Here is an 18,465-nt window from a genome sequence, read left to right as displayed (position 1 = left end):
AGTTGTTCTGCCCATCCGTCGCCACCACAAGCTGTCGCCGTCGTCCTTCACCCATCGACGCCGCTAGGGGTGTAAAAACCAAACCGAAACCGAATTGAAATGGAACTGAACCAACCGAAATTTCGTGCATTTTCGGTTCGGTTCAGATAATGGAAAAATAATCATTCTTTTTTACCAGTTCGGGTTATTTCAGTTCGGTTCAGAAATTCTCAGTAAAAACTAAATGTTCTCTCACCCCTCTCAAAATCGCCATGAAAAACCCTAATATTCGGTTTTCTCAAAATCCGAACCGGATTCATTTTCAGTTCGGCTCAAAATTCGGTTTAGTTCAAGCGTACACCCTAACGATTTGGTTCAGTTTGGATTTTCAAAAAACTCGAATCGAATCGAACCATTGACACCCCTAAACGCCGCCACCGCTACTATCCTAGCCACTTGATCTCCTCTGCTGCGCTCGTCTCTCTATCTCTGTTTCTCTCGCCTGAGGCCATGGAGTTCAAGGTGGCCGTTTGCGGCCGTGGAGGTCTCTGCGGTAGCGCGAGGCCAACGGCCTTCATTCCATGGCTGCAATTTGGATTGACATTGGAATTTAATTTTTTAAGCGCGGTTGAGCGAAAGTACTACCAAGATGGATTATCTCTCGATCTTATTTGGGCCACGCTTACACAAAACGACCAACTTCAATCTAGCTTGGGCCATACATACTTTACATGAAAAGGACCAACATCTATGGCCCATACAATGGGACCAAAGTAGGAAAGACAAATGAGTTCTGCCATGTCATGATATGTGGGAAAATTGTCAAATCAGTCCTAAACTTATTGTACGGCGGCCAATTCAGTCCTAAATCTTTTAATTTTGCCAATTCAGTCCTAAACCTTTCTAATTCTTGCCAATTCAGTCCTTCCGGCCAATTTTGGCCGGCCGGCGCTGACGTGGCCGCCAGCCGGCGCCGGCCGTTCGGCCAACTAAAAACAATTGCGAGTCGTCCACTGTTCTCGTGAGGCTGACCATCTTGCAGATTTGGTTGCCAAAGTCCATCGAAAAAATTTTCTTCCCCCCAATCGGTTCCTCTGGAATATTTTGCGCTCGGAAACTCATTTAGACTGTTTAGCTAGTTGGCGTTGATGAATGAAGAAGTTTCTTTTCAACAAAAAAAGAAAAGGGTAAAATTGAATGCATCACCTTTATTATTTTGGGGTGGATTTCCAAACTTTTCCTTTTCCTTGCTTAATCAGACCTTTTTCCATTTGTATGATCTCATCATTTCCCTGAGCATATGTGGACTGATCAACAAATCAACACCAGCCACCATGACATAAGAGATGACTAAATTGGCAAATTTTCAAATAGTTTAGTCCTAAAATCCTAAAAATTTAGGACTAAATTGGTAAATTGTCAAAAAATTTAGGATTGAATTGACATAATTGAAAACTTTAGAACTAAATTAGCACAATTAAAAGATTTAGGACTGAATTAGCTTCCGTATGATAAATTTAAGGCTATTTGGACAATTATCCCGGTAAAATTGAACACATCAAATTTATCATTTCGGGGTGGATTTCCAAACTTTTCCTTTTCCTTGCTTAATCAGACCTTTTTTGCATATGTATGATCTCATCATTTCCCTGAGCATACGTGGACTGATCAACAAATCAGCACCAACCACCATGACAGAAGAGAGGTATGATTTGCTCAAGATCATTTTCTCTTTTCTTTTCATTGCCTTCTTGAACAAGCGATTAGGAATATATGTGTGGATATTGAGCCAAGATAGAACGAATGGCAATAAACTAACACTATTCTTAATACATTTCAATTATTATAATCTGATTTAAAAAACCTTGCTTGCTCAGCAATCATTTTGATTTCAAGCCCACCAAGAAAATCTGTACACCGATTAAACTTTCCTCCACTTGCTTCCCAGGTTCGAGCTTCTCCAAAATGACCGCCGCGCCCCTCGGGTGTTACCCTTTCGCTGGGTTCGGCACATGGGGACTCTTGTAAATTAGACCTAATTTAAGAAAAGAAAGAAAATACTTTGTTGTAAATAGTGTGGACTTGACTCTTAGCCTCTAATGGATAAGCTCCGGGAGCTATTCTCTAGCATGACGTGTTAATGTCCTAAAATTTCTGAGCCAACCTTCATCGGCCAATAGACAACAGGGGTATGTGATTTCTTGTACATTCAACATTGGAAAAAGGGTTGATGAAATAAGTCAAAAATGGGCAAGAAATTACTCGGCAGAATCGGATGATTCCTCCCTCAAAAAAGGGCTCATCTACCCACTACAGAATAGTGGAGTGGTAGGTCTTGGTATCGTCCACAAAAAGTTTGGCCACCTCATTGACATGTGTGCAATGGAATTGTCCAGTCATTGAAGTTGGCTGAACTACAAGAACAATCCTAGGATAAGTTCAGACATCTCATCATCATTTTTTTAATCTTTCATGCCCATAGAAATTGGTACCCTGGAGATCAGAAAACAAGCTGGATATGCGTGCCGGCTGGTTTTTGTGTGGTGTTTATTATGTTTTTCACTTGGTAGAAAATTTTAGAACGCCCAAAAAGAAAGAGAGAATATGTGCTATACTGTACTTAATGGTGGAAAAGGGGTGATGACTATAGTTATTTATTTTGGGTATTGTAGGTTCTCAAACCCATCACGGATAATGAGTAAGAGTTATAATTGTTGTATCCGCTCAAAATATGAAGATTCTCAGGTAGAGCATATTACAGTAGCCTCATCGACAAGCGAGAAATCAAGAATTCTCTTTACATGAAGTGGTAAATTCCTAAAGCAAACTAATCAAAAAATCACCTCACAACTCAATTCAAACTCAAAACCTCGTGAAAAACGATGTGGCTCACTTACCACTAGGTCACTGCACTCCGCGGTTAACTATTTACTTCTAAAACTTCTAAAATAAAGAAGTCTATCTCAAACAAGTATAAACTTGAAAGCCACGAAATCCCCTGGTCATGCTAGGATCAAGTACGAAATCCCTCTCAGCTCGACTCCCCACGGATGCATCTATTGTCCGTGTGCATCGGATAAGGTTTCACCCAGAGGATAACAAGCACGACATCCAAGTTTATTGTGAGCGAGAGGAGTTGCGATTGGAACGTGCAATCACATTCAAACACATATGGTATACATCCGGTGGAGTAGAGAATCAAATCGAATCGTGGGCCTAAACCGGACGTAAGACATGTATTACACCAATATATTTATTTAAAACCCTAAATTAAGTCATTTACTCAAATGGTCACTAAGGTCTCTTAGAGTTTGTTGACAAGAAACCTCATGCCATTGATGCAGGTTTTGCGCACATAGATAATCCTTGTGGCTCTTAACCCTCCATGTGTGTTAGGGTTTCGTAGAATTCTTGATCCATTTGGATCGCGAGCTGTTTACTTCATGGAATCAATTTCGTGACTCAAACAACAAGATCCACTGTCTTTTTCTTAAGCATATATTCTTAAGGCAATTGGTGTGTCGACATACCAAACAATTCATTCTTTGTTCTTTGAATGGCTAATAACTTCTCGATGCAAATATACGATACTTTATTTTATTTTCAAGACTGACAGCATTTTCTGATGCTCAAACCTCTCGTGCGTATGGTTAACAACCGTTGAAGGATTGCTCCAATTCCAAAGGAAAAGGGCATATGGACATACTGAAACGTAGACTCTTTTAGACTCATTTTTCCGGCTGGATCAAGCCAATCAAATTCTTATTTTACCCAAAAAAAAAAAAAACGAAAGCACGTTCACATTTGAATCTTGAGAAAGGTTATGTCTTCCTACATATTTAATTATTGTGACTAAGTTATTGTATTAAACACACCATTTGTACAGATTCAAATCATATGTGTGCTGATTTAAGGTCTTGTTAACTAGTGACCATGGTACTTCTTAAACGTGTTTGACGAAAAAGTATTCAATTTTAAGAATATTGTTGTACTTATCACAAGGACAATCGATTTGTTTGACACTGTAATTTTTTTATTTGATTACTTAACCAGTGCATACTCTTCAACAAAATCTTTAACTTTGTTTTGCATCTTTATGCTTGTACACAACAATTTCAATTGGGCAATCATAATTTGTAACATGTATAGCTTTTGTCAATAATGAATAACTCTGTATCTTGGGAAAATTCTAAATAAGGGCCTGAAGTGGACATGATTTCAAATAAGGGCCTTAAGTGGACATTATCTCAAATAAGGACATAAAGTGACCATATCAGTCTCAAATAAGGATATGACCTCACCGGCCGAAGGGTATTTTTGTCTTTTACCTTTTTTGATTTTTTTTTCCTTTTTTCATTCTTTTTTCTGTTTTTTTCTTTTCCTTTTCCTTTTCCTTTTCATTTCCTTTTCTTTCTTTTTTTTTTCTCTTTTCCCTCCGACGACCATCCCGGGGCCGGCGGAGGTCGCCGGTCTTAGGCGAGGATCACCCTCGCCCGCCTAGCCCAGGTGAGGTAACCCTCGCCCTCGCCTAAGGCTGGCGGAGGTCATTGGCCAGGAACAGCAATGACTGGGGAGGGAAGAAGAAAAAAGGAAAAAGGAAAAAGAAAAAAGAAAAAGGAAAGGAAAAAGAAATATAAAGTAAAAAAAATAAAATTATATATTCTTTTTACTAAAGTACCCCTTCTTTGACGACGGAATATTCACCGGCCGGCCAAAGGTCCTTATTTAAGACGATTTGGCCACTTCAAGCCCTTCTTTGAGACCATGTCTACTTCATGCCCTTATTTGAAAAAAAGATGACACTTCAAGCCCTTATTTAAAATCTTCCCTACTCCTAATGAACCAGTAAAATGCAAGCTCTAGCCAAAAAAATTAAAAGATGTAATGCAAGCATATTACAAAAGTAGTTATTTGAAATTACTTATACTTGATGTTATAAGATAATCATGATGGTATCATACGTCCACCGGAAGAAAATAGATTTACCTAGATTGAGCCCCTTATCTTAGAAGTAGGAAAAAAGCTATTATATTGACTTAAACCCATATTTTAAAAATTATGATTAATACCACGAAAAATCTCAAATTGGTACACCTATGATAAATTTGCCCTAAACTAATTTTTTGACCATCAAAAACCCTCACACTGGTACACCTGTGACAAATTTATCTCAAACTTATTTTTTGATCACAAAAAACCCCATACTGATATATTTGTGAAAAATTTACCCTTCGTTAGTTTTCGTTAAATTGGATTAATATCATAAAAAACCACAAACTGATATATTCGTAACAAACGGAGGGTATTGGTACACTTGTCAACTATTACGTGTCATCCAATATAACAATTTGATTGTAAAATTTAACGGTAACTTACGGATGGTAAATTTATCACAGGTGTACCAGTTTAGGGTTTTTGGTGGTAAAAAAATTAGTTTTTGATAAATTTATTACAAGTGTACCAATTTGGGATTTTTCTTAATATTAACCCTAAAAATTAAAGGGCTCAAAACACTTTCTTCCAGTTCCATAGAAACATGGATATATGTAGGGATATACTTTATTACTTCCACAAATTATAGCAATTTTGTCAAGAATCAAGATCACAGAAAACCAGCTCTTCAATACCTTTCAATGTCAACGACAATGTCCAACTCAAATCGAACAAGACTGCTGCTTAAACAATAAGCTCCCCAGCTAGAGAGCTACCTACAATTAAGAAAATATAACAAAAACAAAAGAAAACAAGTCCCCATTTCTTCCTTCACATCCCACTCATGAAAATGAAATGTATAATTACTACGTGCCTGAGTTGGATTGAGTTAACCCCGAGTCAACGATTCCAACTCAGTGAAAGAGAGAGAGAGAGAGAGAGGCACTAATTTTTGGCTGCTCAACAAATTAAGCCACTTTATTCAAATCCAATTTGCCTTTGCGTGCCCGTAATTCCAACCAAACATACCCTTAAACCCTAATATATACTCCCACGAACGCACTACGTTTTGTACACTCAAGCACAAAGCATCAACTTCTTCGCAAACTCATCACACACGCACACAAGAGTGCCTCAATCCGCTTTATCTAAGCTCCGCGGCAACTATGGCTGAGACAGCGGAACCCAAGAAGCTGGTCGAGCTCGAGAAAGTGGCCGTCCTTGAGGTCGGCGAGCCCCCGAAAGAGGAGGAGGCGCCCCCGGAAGCCCCGGCTCCACCCCCAGAGCCGGCGCCACCGATGGATAAGTGCTTCGTGGTCGATGTGGCGCTTAGGGTTTTGTTCTTCGCGGCGACGGTGACCGCAGTGGTGGTGATGGTCACGAGCAACCAAACAAAGGTGGTGCCGGGGTTGGGGGGTCCGGCTCCGGTCGAGGCCAAGTTCAACAACTCACCAGCTCTCGTGTAAGATTATATTCATTCCATGCACAGCATAACTTTTTTTTCCTTTCACTTTGGTTTTTTTTTTGTTAAGGTTTTTCAATAATCTTCTGCTCATCAACTTTTCCAAATAAATGGTGGATTTTATCATTATTTTTCTTGGTATTGAGAAGCTTTTGGGAGAGAATTCTCTTGCCAAAAAAGATGACATAACACTCACATAGACAAGACAATTTGGCTTTATAATTTATATCATTTGGCGTGTGACTCAAGGAAAAAGTTGTAAATTGTTTATAATAATTGTCATGTAACAAGGATTCGACCCGACAAGAATCCACTAACTAGGAAGGATTAGGGTTGAAATTCTGTCACCCCCTCTCCATATTTATCCGACATCAAATAATTATTAAAAAAAAATAGATTACTGGCGTTTAGCATGAAGATAAATCATCTACTATATAACTATATCACACAAAATGCAGTTTCTCAGGTGAGAATTGGTTTCTTGAACAGGGCTTTGGCTTGGGCTTGTTAAAATTAACATTTATATTGTTTCATAAACGAAACCCAATTCGAATTCGAGTGGGATTCATGAGATTCAATTATCGTAGATTGGCTCGAGGCTCAGGACACCGTGTCCTAGACTGACCTAAACATTTCTTGAGTTATTTATAATAACAAAAAGTTTATAATAAAAGAGGAAATTAGGTTGCTGTCTATACACAAGTTCCTTGAAATCATCCGTTTTTGTAATCACTAAGAAAATGAAAATTGTACAAATTTCCTACCAGCTTATATTAGTTTATCCTTCAATAGAAGATTACTCAAATTAAGCACAAAGGATCAATTCTTCCACCTAAATGGTGCTCTCTCCAGCTGGGTGAGACCGATACTTTTACTAAATAATAGGAAAGTTGAAAATCTTGCCAATTTTAAATTTGGTAAATCACGGGGCCCACATATTCGACGATTCAGATAACTCGCTCCGTGCATGATGATTCGAATCTAGATAAATAAATGTTTGTCCAAGTAGACGAGTCTTTTCCCAAACAAAAAAAGATATCTTTTTGCCAATTTTTCATGGAGATGAGTAATATCAATCATGCAAAAGATGTCCAATAAAATTAATTTATAAATTGACATACCATATTTTCATTTATGAATGTTTGTACTTGACGAGCTTCCTTTTAGATAAAATTTATCTTTAAAAACAATGTTGGTCCAAGTAGACCGAATCTTTCCCATGAAAAATGAAATGTTTTGTGCCAGTTTGTCATGAAGAAGTAGTAATACCACAAGTTATGCAACATATGTCTAATAAAATTAATGATTGAATAAATAACATATCATATGTCTACTTTAATGTTTGAATATGATCACTTTCGTAAATTATTTGTTCCTCTTGGCCTTGGCTCATCTCAAGCTCAATGATTGCATGTCTTACACATAATCATGTGGGACAAAATGTTCATGCATATAATAATGGTATGGACCACGGAATCAAATCAAATACTTAAAACGCAAAGCTTGGTGCAAATCTTATGATAATCCGAGGGGGTGGAACCACCTTTCCTTTACTCCACTGGTGGATTTCTTTACTCAATATTAATTAAACAATTAATGATTGCAATTAAAAGTTTAAAGATGTGCCATGATGGTCTAATTAAAACTTAATTTATTTATTTATGTATTTATTTTTTTACTCAAAATTTGCAGATACTTTGTAGTAGCCCTATCAGTGGCTTGCCTTTATAGCATCATCACAGCACTGGCATCAATTTCTGTGATCTTGACGCCAATCTTCGCAACAAGCTTCAAGCTCTTCTTCCTGCTCAGCGATGTGGTGAGCTTTCATTTTCCAAGCCATCTTATCATGATTTTACTCATTTGCTGAATTGACGGACAGGATTAAAAAAAAATACATTTAATCATATCAATCGAGAAAAATAAAGTGATGACGTAATAAAGTCCACTAAAAAATGTGAATGAATTTAGTGTTTTGAACTTGTAAGGTTGATTTTATGGTTGATCTTGTCGATGATGAATTCAGTTTTGTATTAGAGACATGCTACAACCGAGATGTATTCTATCAGATGATTATACATTTTGCATCAACTTGATTGAATTAAAGCTCAATAGAGTTGGACGAAAATCCAATCGTAATTTCCGCGACCTCATCTTATTCTCTTTGACGCTACTCAAGAAAAGCAAACGATAACGATCTCTAACGGGAAAAGTTCACCGGACAACTTGAATATTGTGTATAAATGTAATCAAATCTTAAAATTTTTTACTTGGTTCTATTAAGTCCTAAACATCTTTCGGAAAAAGATTCAATTGAGTCCTTTTGATGAACGATAACTAGGGTTGCTTGCATGGCATCCTTAAATTACACTTTTGAACATTAATTTTTTGACTTAATCAAACCAATTGAAATGTTAGGATTCTATTGTACTTTTTGGCGAATGTTCAAGATTTGATTAAACTGATTAAAAGTTTAGGACTCGCCGCACAAGGTTTGGAACTTGTGGTGTAATTTTCCTAATTTTGGTTGTGATGCCGGATTAATAGTTAATAGCAGTAAAAAAAATGTAATTATAGATTGGTAAAATTAATTTATCAGGTGATGTGATGGATGCCCATTACAATCAAATTTTTATATCCCTGACTTTCCTAATTCCCCTTGCCTCTTCTCGCAAACATCACCAATTTTCTGTCATTTTTTTACTGCCTTTCTTTTTGACATTTACACAAACACTTGGCGCACAAACAGGTGATGCTCGGCATCGTTGTGTCGGCCACGGGCACGGCCGGCACAGTCGCCTACATTGGCCTAAAGGGCAACAGCCACACGAACTGGGGAAAAGTCTGCAACGTTTACGACAAGTTCTGCCGGCACATCGGAAGTGCCACTGCCGTCTCGCTCTTCGCCGCCGTCGTCCTCGTCTTCCTCATCGCCCTCTCCGTCCTCTCCATCCACAAGAAGATCCCCAAGTAGAGGGGTCCTTTTCTTGTCTATCAATTGCCAACTTGGATGTATTTTTCGTGCAATGTGGTCGACCTTGTATTGGCTGGTGCATTGATTTAGTTCGTGTAAATTTGTATGTATATGCTTTATGGGTCGTCCTGTCTGGTTCTAGGAGATGTCTTGTGTGTATTGCCCAATTGGTGTGTATTTGGGCCACATGATGATTATGGGTATTGATGTCGTTTCATGTGGTTGGCTTTGTTCCCCAATATGTATATTTTATCGTGATATGCATGTGACACGGATTGAAATCAGAATGCGATGAAAGCATCTTTGTCGTAAAGTAGGGAAAATTGTCAAAAAAGTCCTAAACCTATTGTACGGTGGCCAATTCAGTCCTAAACCTTTTAATTTTATCAATTCAGTCCTAAACCTTTCTAATTCTTGCCAATTTAGTCCTTCCAGCCAATTTTGGCTGGCCGGTGCTGACGTGGCCGCCGGCCGGCGCCCGCCGTCCGGCCAACGCTGACGTGGCAATTTTTTATTATTATTTTTCAATTTTTTAATCTTTTTTTCTTTTTTTTTCTTTTTTCTTCCTTTGGTTGGTCCGGTGACCGGCGACCGGCCCGGCCAAAGGGGAGGGCCGGCGAGGTCGACCTCGCCGGCCTCGTTGCTGCTGAGGCGAGGCCGACCTCGCCGTCGCCTGGGTCAACCTCGCCGTCGTGACGCGACGGCAGGTCGAGCCTTGCCGTCGCTGGGTCAACTCGGCAAGTCGTGACCCGGACGACGGCGAGGCCGACCTCACCGTCGCCTAGGTCGCGATGGCGAGGCCGACCTCGCCGTCGCTTGGCTGCCTCGCCCCACGGCGAGGTCGACCCTTGCCGTCGCTGGGTCGCGACGGCGAGGTCGACCCTTGCCGTCGCCGGGTCGCGACGGCGAGGTCGACCCACGCCATATCCGGGCGAGGCTCGACCTCGCCGTCGCGACTCAGGCGACGGCGAGGGTCGGCCTCGCCGTCGCGACCCAGCGACGGCGAGGTCGGCCTCCCTCGCCGTCGCGACCCCGTCGCGGTCGCGACGGCGAGGTCGACCCAAGCGACGACGAGGCTCGACCTCGCCGTCGCGAACCAGGCGACGGCAAGGTCGGCCTCGCCTCAGCAGAGGCGAGGCCGGTGAGGTCGACCTCGCCGGCCCTTCCCTCTGGTCGGCCACCGGTCGCCGGATCGGCCAGAGGAAGAAAAAAGAAAAAAAAAGATTAAAAAATTGAAAAAAAAAATAAAAAATTGCCACGTCAACGTTGGCCGGATGCCCGGCGCCGGCCGGCCAAAGAAGGACTGAATTGGCAAGAATTAGAAAGGTTTAGGACTGAATTGGCAAAATTAAAAGGTTTAGGACTGAATTGGCCGCCGTACAATAGGTTTAGGACTTTTTTAACAATTTTCCCTTGTAAAGTAACAACCTTAATGCGACTTCCGTTATTGAAGATAATTTCAAGAAGTCAAGTTAGAGTGCCCTCGAGCACTCGTTAACAAATTTCATTTTCTGAAAAACATCGTTTGTGAAGCTCAGTGAAGTTTTCACAGATGAATACAGCAGTTTCGACGACACTATTACGAATTTGTCGATAGTTGCAACTTTGCACGCTAGTTATTTCTTACCTGTAATTTATATACAATCGGCACCGATAAGTGCCTCATCACAAATATATAGTAGATACCCAATCAACAAAATAACCGTTAAGTCCATAAAGTAAAACTCTATTGCAAATGATAGTAACAATTTCGATTTTGAATGAACGATTCTATTAGGGCGATATTTTTTTCCTTCAATCCTGATTAATGAAACCTTTCTCCAACTATAACTCCAATTGATGGGTCGCAAGTTGTAAACATCACATATATGCAAACTTAATGAATATAAAGTACATGTGATGTCCATGCTTGTAACCCACTAGTCAAAGGTATGATTAAAGAGAACTCCCTTCGACTAGGGTTGTAGAAAAACATGACACTTTATGTTAGTCCAAATAATTGAATTGGAGTTCTTTTCAAAGTTTTCTAATTATTCTCATAGCCCCTTTTTTATCCTTCTTTTGAAAGGTTTGGAAACAAATTCATTCATCCTTTCAAAACCTGTGTAACTAAACACGACCTTCTATTGCCATCTAAAGCTAAGTGCATTTTGCATCTACCCTTAATGCCACGCCTTAGATCTTCACCGCAACTGTCAGCAAACCGCCACATCTTTGTCGTTGAAGTTCTCGTGTGTGTTCCTTTTCAGTTTTAAGACAAGTTATGTTTGAGAAACTCATGCGGTGTATTGGAGGCTACAGCTCTAATGAGAGCAGCACTTTTAACAATTTTCAGTCTGTTCCAACTTCAATGCTGCTGTATTTTCTCAATTCCACCTGCTTGTTTGGGTCCTTTATTCTTTCTGTTAAGGTGTATGTCTGAGGACATTAGGAAAAAGAAGTTACCCGTCGACGATGTGGCGTAACGTGGAGTAATTAATATATCTTAATTGGCACGTGCTCTTTAGCTTATACTTTTGAATGAAGGTGGATCTAACCGGATATGTTGACAGATTCGGAGTCGGGCTCTGCCCAGGTGAAAGTATCGGGCTTTCTCGATGACCTCCCGACACTTTATGTCTTCTTTTACATGATATAGTTCGAGCTATTGAATCTTTCAATAGCTAAAGCTGTGACAAGTGCAAGTTTTCATGACTCGATTAATATTGTGACCTACCTAAATGCAAAAGCTCATGGTTCCTCGAGTTCATTCATCTGGAAATCATATTACATAGAATCAACACTCGGATTTAGTTTGGAACAAAAAAGAATCAAACGCTCTCAGAAATTGATGATCCGTATTTACCAGATACCATTGGTAGGCGAAAAGAAAGGCAAAAATATTTAGCCAGTCGAAAGCAATAGCAGGTCCCGTGAGGATGGTATTAGCGTTTTTATCAGATTTTTCAAAGATTGAATCCACTGACATCTTCGCATAATCGTCATAGCTGAAATCCTTGAAGCTTCAGGGACAAACATAAGAAAAATTTGGAGGAGTATCCAGACAAGAAGCGGAGAACAATTACCAGGAACCGAGGATCCATAGCAGCAGGACGAATAACAGCTGATTATAATCATGTAGGACTGATCTCTCGCTACATGGAATCAACCATAACTTTCATACAAAACAAACACTTAAGGAGCAGAAAACTCATAATTCAAATGACCCATGAAACTTAAATTATTCATAAAGCAACTGGACTGCAAAATCCAGTGTTGATTGAGATAAGAGTTTCAAAGCACAATAGCGACAGTAACTAGCAAGGTTACATGGAAATGTTTGAAGCCAAACTTTGGCAGGACCGGGTCAACAGTAATGAGTCCTGCAGACATATCCCCCTCTTGGTCTGCGCGGCGTGGACATGTACAGGAGCAGCACGTACACGACCACCCCGATGATAATCCAAGTAAAATCGAATCCGCCGCTTTCTTCTTCTTCTTCCGATGAGCAGCACAACTTTCCCATCTCCGATGGAGGCTCTGAAGAACTAATGAATCGGCTTTTTATGCGTGAGTCGCGTGAAGTATGAGCAAGGGATGAGAGGGAGAAGAAGAATGAAGATGCCAAGCTCTTGGTTCAGCAGAATCAAGTTGACTTGAGATCGAGAAGTTTCTTTGAGACCTCAAGCCTCCACTAAATATGCCCTTCGTTCTTCTGGGGGGTTTAACTAAGAATCCATTGTTTTTTATATCTATTTCGGATACAACCACTGATTGAGAATGGTTCAACCTTCAAGCTGCAAATTGGATGAACTAATAATTAGCTGTGTCTGTCAGCAACAACTCATAATAAAATTTGTAAATCTGTGGTTGAAAGTCGCATTGCTTCGGAGAGGACACGGAGAGTTGTTAGAGGAAGGATTTTTATTTGACGTCTTGGTCAATGATTTACAAGCTAGGATGATGCTCTCAGCAAGTAGCAAAATAGGCATGTGGAATGAAGACAAGAAAGAACAAGAAGGAAAAGTTTGGTTTACCTTTGTCAATTCATGTTTCTAGCAATTTGTCCAAGGTAGTTTAACTAACGGAGAGGAAAGTGAGAGGAACAACCAAATGCTTCTCTCGACTCCTTGTTTTACTGAGATGGCAAAAGAGTTGCAGGAAGTAGTACATAGCAGGGGGAAAATTAGAACAGAGGTTATAATTTTAACCCAAGCATGTTTCAGAAGAAAGTCGATTGTGTTCGCTGACCCGATCTCGATTGCCTTCTTTCTCGAAGGTACAAAAACACGCTGATTCCGGGGCCGGCAGCAGCTGGTTATGTTCCGTTACATGATGAATTGTCTACTTCGAGTTTGAAAGCCCATGCTGCAGAGCAACTACAAACATAGGCGCTCTTTTTAAATTAGTTCAGGCGGCAATGCCCTGCAACTTCCTGACTTACTGAAATTTTTCCAATGAAAGTTTCCAAAAGAGCAAATAAGGGGGAACATTGCAGTTCTCAAGCAGCATCACCTCTGCGTTTTCTTTGCTCACTAGATCGTGGTCTGCCATGATTCCTATCCCAAATGCACTAACCATTCTGTAACTGCAGGATCAGACCCTGTTAGTTTATCTTGAACAACGTGAGGTTCCAGCACCCTGTTAGTTTATCTTGAACAACATGAAGTTCCAGCAACTAATGGTCAATTTCACATCTTAAAGCAAGATTTGTAGGATGAGCCATTCTCTTGCAGAATATTGAGTAGACACGTCTTCGATTAACTTTGAAGAATCAATTGGTTAACTTTTCACAAGGCATTTGAATTTGACTTACATCCTCCACAAAATTGATGAACATATGGAGATGGATTCTTCCGATAGAGAACACTCTCAAACTCAGCATCACACTAGACAATCCTGTAAGATGGCCAGATTTGGGGAAACAGAAACTGACTTACCTCATAGATGGCCAAAGTGACATTGTACTACATGAACCAAGATATAACTTCAGCTGTTTTGTCTACTCGTAAGCATAAAGTCCCGCATAATCAGAGCAAGCCCAAGTTGACTCTTAAATGAAAAGGACTTGTATACATGAACACGGGCTCCGTTACCTTCTTATTGAACATATTCTCTTGACAGTATGTACACATTTTCAATCACTGTGACACAGGAATAACGAATTGAAATAAACTGGTCATAAAATTGCCTTCAGTCTAAGAGCAGGCATTTTTCTCCCACCATGTCTGCGAGTCAATTCCCATCATCGCATGGCACAGCACTTACTCAGCTACTCCAAGAAAATGTGAGAAGCTAGGGTACTTGGGTTCCCATCCTATTTCTGCACGAGTTTTCGAGTTGTTCAATTTCTTACCCAGCGGATCATTAGTTCCTGAAACAACAAGGTAAGCGAGTGAAGTTCTGTTTTAGCAGAATGGTTTCTGTGAATCCCATACTGTTGAACAATGTTCGGTACTTAATCTAAGTAACCGGTGATGCATTTTAAATGTCAAAAGGGAAATTACCAGTGAAACTCTGGAACTTTTTACTAAATTTGCCACTTTTCTCAACAATGTCCATCACTTCCTGCCTGCATTAAAAAACATTGGATGTTCATACGGCTCAACCATATTCAGTAAGATTAAATGAAATCTAATAAATGCCTTGGGAATTGTACGCCTCATAACATTATATAAGCAACACTAGAATATCGTTTTGTCTATCCACAGAAATCTCATTCCCTACCTGGATAAAGGGTGATTGTCACATCCCAAGAAGATCCTGTTACGAAGTTTCTTTTCCATAATTGCAACTGAGAGGGAAGCAGCATCCTGTCAAAATTCAGACCATTATGTAAGTCCACTACATCCTTCCCTAAAATGACAAAAGGAAAAGAAGCTATCTATGTAACAAGAATCCAGATAGGTCATTTGTGCACACAGGCACACGCATTGAAAGCTGTGGAGGAAACCAAGACAGACAATGCAAAAAGCAAAATCAAGTTTTTGGCATGCAAGCACCCTTGGCATGCAAGCACCCTTAATTGTGTAGACCGCTAATTTTACTTGAATGAACCTAGAAAAGAACTAAAACAAGAGCAGACATAATGCAGGACTCCCATTTTCCTTCACATCCTTTACCCTTTTGAGTTTTTGGCAATGCACATTCCAAAATCGGTCAAACTATGACAGAAGAATGAACAAATAGGATATGAACCTCATAGTGTATAAGATTGAGGATGTGATCTGGACGAACTTCAACAGTTCCCTTCTCTAGCCAATAAGAATGTGCACCCCTATCTGCTTTGTAAGTAATGTTAAGGTTAGCAGAGGTGGTAGTTTTCCCATAACAAACTCTAGGTGTTCTCCCTCTAGATATACCAGTTACCGAACTTTAAAAGGATATGTAGAGTCCTGCCAATCTAATAACACAGCCACCGAATTCCATCACCACTGCTTCTGCTTTCAGGAGAACGTCTGTCCTGGGGCTCCTACCAATAGGGACAATAGGACTATCCTGCAAAGCAAGATCAACAGAACACCACCAACAGTTAGGAAGATGAGAACTTTGCAAAAGTACAAATGATACAGGCACAAAAGTAACAGCGTAAAAATGACAAAAAAAACCTAAGTTCAACAAAGATGCATTAAGTGGAGATCCCAATGACCGTGAATCAATTGCAACAGATACCAATGCGTGCTGCATATTTTTGAACAACCATTAACAAGGTAAGTATTTACAAATTGTTAGTTAATGCAGTAGTTTAGCCATGACAAAAACATGAAACACCATAGACATTGGGTGAAAGCTAAAGATTTTGTTAGATTAGCACCTCATCACAGTTTCCATTGTTGTTGCAGTCATATGGAGCAGAGCTTGATGTGAATAAGAAAGAACCTTCCCCATTCCAGCTCAGGGCAGCCAGTCTGAGTAAAGTTAGATGAACAGTTCAAATTTATTATCATGCAGAGCACAAGCACCTAAACATTCAAAAGTGTGATATGCAGGCCTCACCGCCCAAAGTTTCACCTTATAGCCACATTTTCATCCAAGTGCAACTGAAAGTGATTAGAAAATTGTGCGACAGATTGGTGTTCATTTTAGGCTCACCTGACATCACCAGGGTAGTCAGAAGTTCGTGATGGCGGAGCACAAAAAATCACATAAGGAAACCGCTGAGCTGTCTTTGATCCTTTCAAGGATGGTATAATCCCCATTTTGACCAATTCATCGTGATGATCGGAAGTCACTGTCTGCCCATAAATTTGGCAGCCTGGATGCTCCTGCTCAAAAAAATTCATACCCTCAGTCTCATATAAAAAGCTTGTTCTGCTTCAACTAGCAACATAACAAACACCCCCCCCACCCAAAGGACAACACGAAGGGGACATCTTGTGAAGCAATGGGTAAATATGTTATGTCAGAACAGTTACAAAACAACAGAAAGTTGTCAATCAAATTGAAATAACTCTAAGCAGAATGAGCCACACATTAGCCAGGTGTAAGAGGCAACATCCAGCAGAGACAAGCAATACGTTTATTGAAGAGACACATGTAAATGAATTAAGGAGGGTTAGCAACAAAGACAGTATCAAGCAAGAGGCTTAGACGAGAACATGGTTGTATTTTCAAGCTATGGAATCGTTTCTCTTGGTTTCTCCCAGTAAGACTTTCAGAGATAGAGAAAATTTTGTATCCATACCTCACGCCATCTTTCCGCCACCAAGCGCCCGAGAACGCCAGGTCCAACAATCAGCAAATCGTTCTGTCCAACCGCTCCGGTAGATGAAACCTCCATTTCTTCACCTCGTGCTCCTTTGCCCACAAAAATAAAACCATTAATAAACCAAGAACAACTTCTTTTCCACTCTCCAAAGCAGACAAAACAGACCGTAGACAGTCGGCATAAGAGTCAGCATCCGCCATTGCACAAGCACGCCGAAAAGAGACGGCCTAAATTTTTGCTACTTCATTTATCTTTTGGGTCAACGCTTCCTCATACATCATCACATTCGTGCGGCTAAAAGTTCAAATCTTCGAGCTGCAACTCACCTCACCCAACTCATACCTGTATCTAAACTAAAATGGGTCATCAAAAGAATCAATTCGTGATGGATATCTAATCTAATCCACCTTCATTACCTCAACTGCGCAGCCAGAAAACAGTGATGGACGCGCGCGAAATCGACAAATTCCTCACAAGAACCCAGTCAAGACGCAATTTTTCTCGTTCATAGATCCAGTCAAGAATTTTTCAAGGAAAACCCACAACAGAAAACGTTCTCGACATTGGTCTCCTCAATTCGGCGACAATCGAAAAACGCCAAAAAAACGAGCACCCATCGACATTTCGTAAGCCGCGAACAAGGAGGCGAAAGAAAGGAAGCGGGGGGGGGACGGCGGGGGACCAACCGGCGACAGAGAGAGCGCGTACTCGGAGGTATCGCGGCCTCGACGGCGGCGATCTGAGCCCGGAATCGAGATCGGAGATCCCGAAGATCGATGGGGACCGGCGCGTGCCGTTCGAGACGAGGCGTACGGAGGAGGAGGTGGAAGGGCGCGACGAGCGAGGAGAGAGTCTAGCGAGACGAGGTGGAGTGAAGTAAGAAGAAGAAGGTGGAGAAGAAGGAGAAGCTATGCTGATGGTGGCATCCATCACTACATGCTCCGATAAAAAGACACGGCGGAGATAAAAATGGGGCAAGTGACTTGCAATCTCATTGTTGATTGGCTCCTCTTCCACAGCACGGAGAGCGAAGAGAGGGCAATCCTAGGCGGACACGTGGTAAGGTCAGGATTTGTTAAAAGGTATTTCATGCGAGGGTCGCACCAAACGACAACATGTGTAGAGATAAGTTAACAAGAAGTTAGGATGCGTGTGATGTCCGAATTCAGAATGAGATGGGATACAATAAGGTGGAATTAGAAACCTTTGAATATCCTCCGGATAGTAAAAAATCAGATCATATGTCTAGTGTAATCCAAGATATAATTAGAAACATTTGAAAATCTCTGTCTAGTGTAATCTCCAATGAGATATCCGGATCTTATCTCATGAGCTCCCTTACCAGTGTTATCAAACCCGCTCTCTTTGGCTCCCTCTGCTTCGTCTACTCTTCTCCAGATCCATCGCCATCTCTATCTCCAGGTCATAGTC

The 18,465-nt window shown here is 40.6% G+C and overlaps 2 protein-coding genes across 2 annotated transcripts; one reads left to right on the top strand and one right to left on the bottom strand.

Annotated features, from left to right (window-relative positions):
• The first annotated feature begins 5,968 nt into the window (after window positions 1-5,968).
• On the top strand, window positions 5,969-9,628 carry LOC115666053 (CASP-like protein 1D1). Its single transcript, XM_030587847.2, has 3 exons — window positions 5,969-6,373; window positions 8,066-8,192; window positions 9,123-9,628. The coding sequence occupies exons 1-3, from the start codon at window positions 6,078-6,080 to the stop codon at window positions 9,345-9,347; spliced, it is 648 nt and encodes a 215-aa protein (XP_030443707.1). The 5' UTR covers window positions 5,969-6,077; the 3' UTR covers window positions 9,348-9,628.
• A 4,613-nt stretch (window positions 9,629-14,241) lies between these two features.
• LOC115691402 (uncharacterized) lies at window positions 14,242-18,064 on the bottom strand. The gene is made up of 9 exons (XM_030618024.2): window positions 17,721-18,064; window positions 17,011-17,123; window positions 16,419-16,591; window positions 16,141-16,234; window positions 15,718-15,824; window positions 15,525-15,618; window positions 15,054-15,139; window positions 14,834-14,898; window positions 14,242-14,700 (listed from the first exon to the last, which is right to left on the bottom strand). The coding sequence occupies exons 1-9, from the start codon at window positions 17,962-17,964 to the stop codon at window positions 14,591-14,593; spliced, it is 1,086 nt and encodes a 361-aa protein (XP_030473884.2). The 5' UTR covers window positions 17,965-18,064; the 3' UTR covers window positions 14,242-14,590.
• Between the last annotated feature and the right edge of the window lie 401 nt (window positions 18,065-18,465).

The sequence above is a fragment of the Syzygium oleosum genome, unplaced genomic scaffold (genome assembly GCF_021117445.2).
Source record: "Syzygium oleosum isolate NSW1041296 unplaced genomic scaffold, Sole_v2.1 Sole_v2.43, whole genome shotgun sequence".
Classification (NCBI taxonomy): domain Eukaryota; kingdom Viridiplantae; phylum Streptophyta; class Magnoliopsida; order Myrtales; family Myrtaceae; genus Syzygium; species Syzygium oleosum.
The sequence above is the reverse complement of the archived record's forward strand: the minus strand, read 5'-3'. Positions and strand labels throughout refer to the sequence as shown.

Coding starts and splice junctions, on each gene's coding strand:
- LOC115666053 (XM_030587847.2), top strand. CDS start 6,078: ATGGCTGAGACAGCGGAACCCAAGAAGCTGGTCGAGCTCGAGAAAGTG. Junction 6,374..8,065: donor AACAACTCACCAGCTCTCGT/GTAAGATTATAT, acceptor CAAAATTTGCAG/ATACTTTGTAGTAGCCCTAT. Junction 8,193..9,122: donor TCTTCCTGCTCAGCGATGTG/GTGAGCTTTCAT, acceptor GCGCACAAACAG/GTGATGCTCGGCATCGTTGT.
- LOC115691402 (XM_030618024.2), bottom strand. CDS start 17,964: ATGGATGCCACCATCAGCATAGCTTCTCCTTCTTCTCCACCTTCTTCT. Junction 17,124..17,720: donor ACGCGCTCTCTCTGTCGCCG/GTTGGTCCCCCG, acceptor TTGTGGGCAAAG/GAGCACGAGGTGAAGAAATG. Junction 14,701..14,833: donor AAAGTTCCAGAGTTTCACTG/GTAATTTCCCTT, acceptor TTGTTGTTTCAG/GAACTAATGATCCGCTGGGT.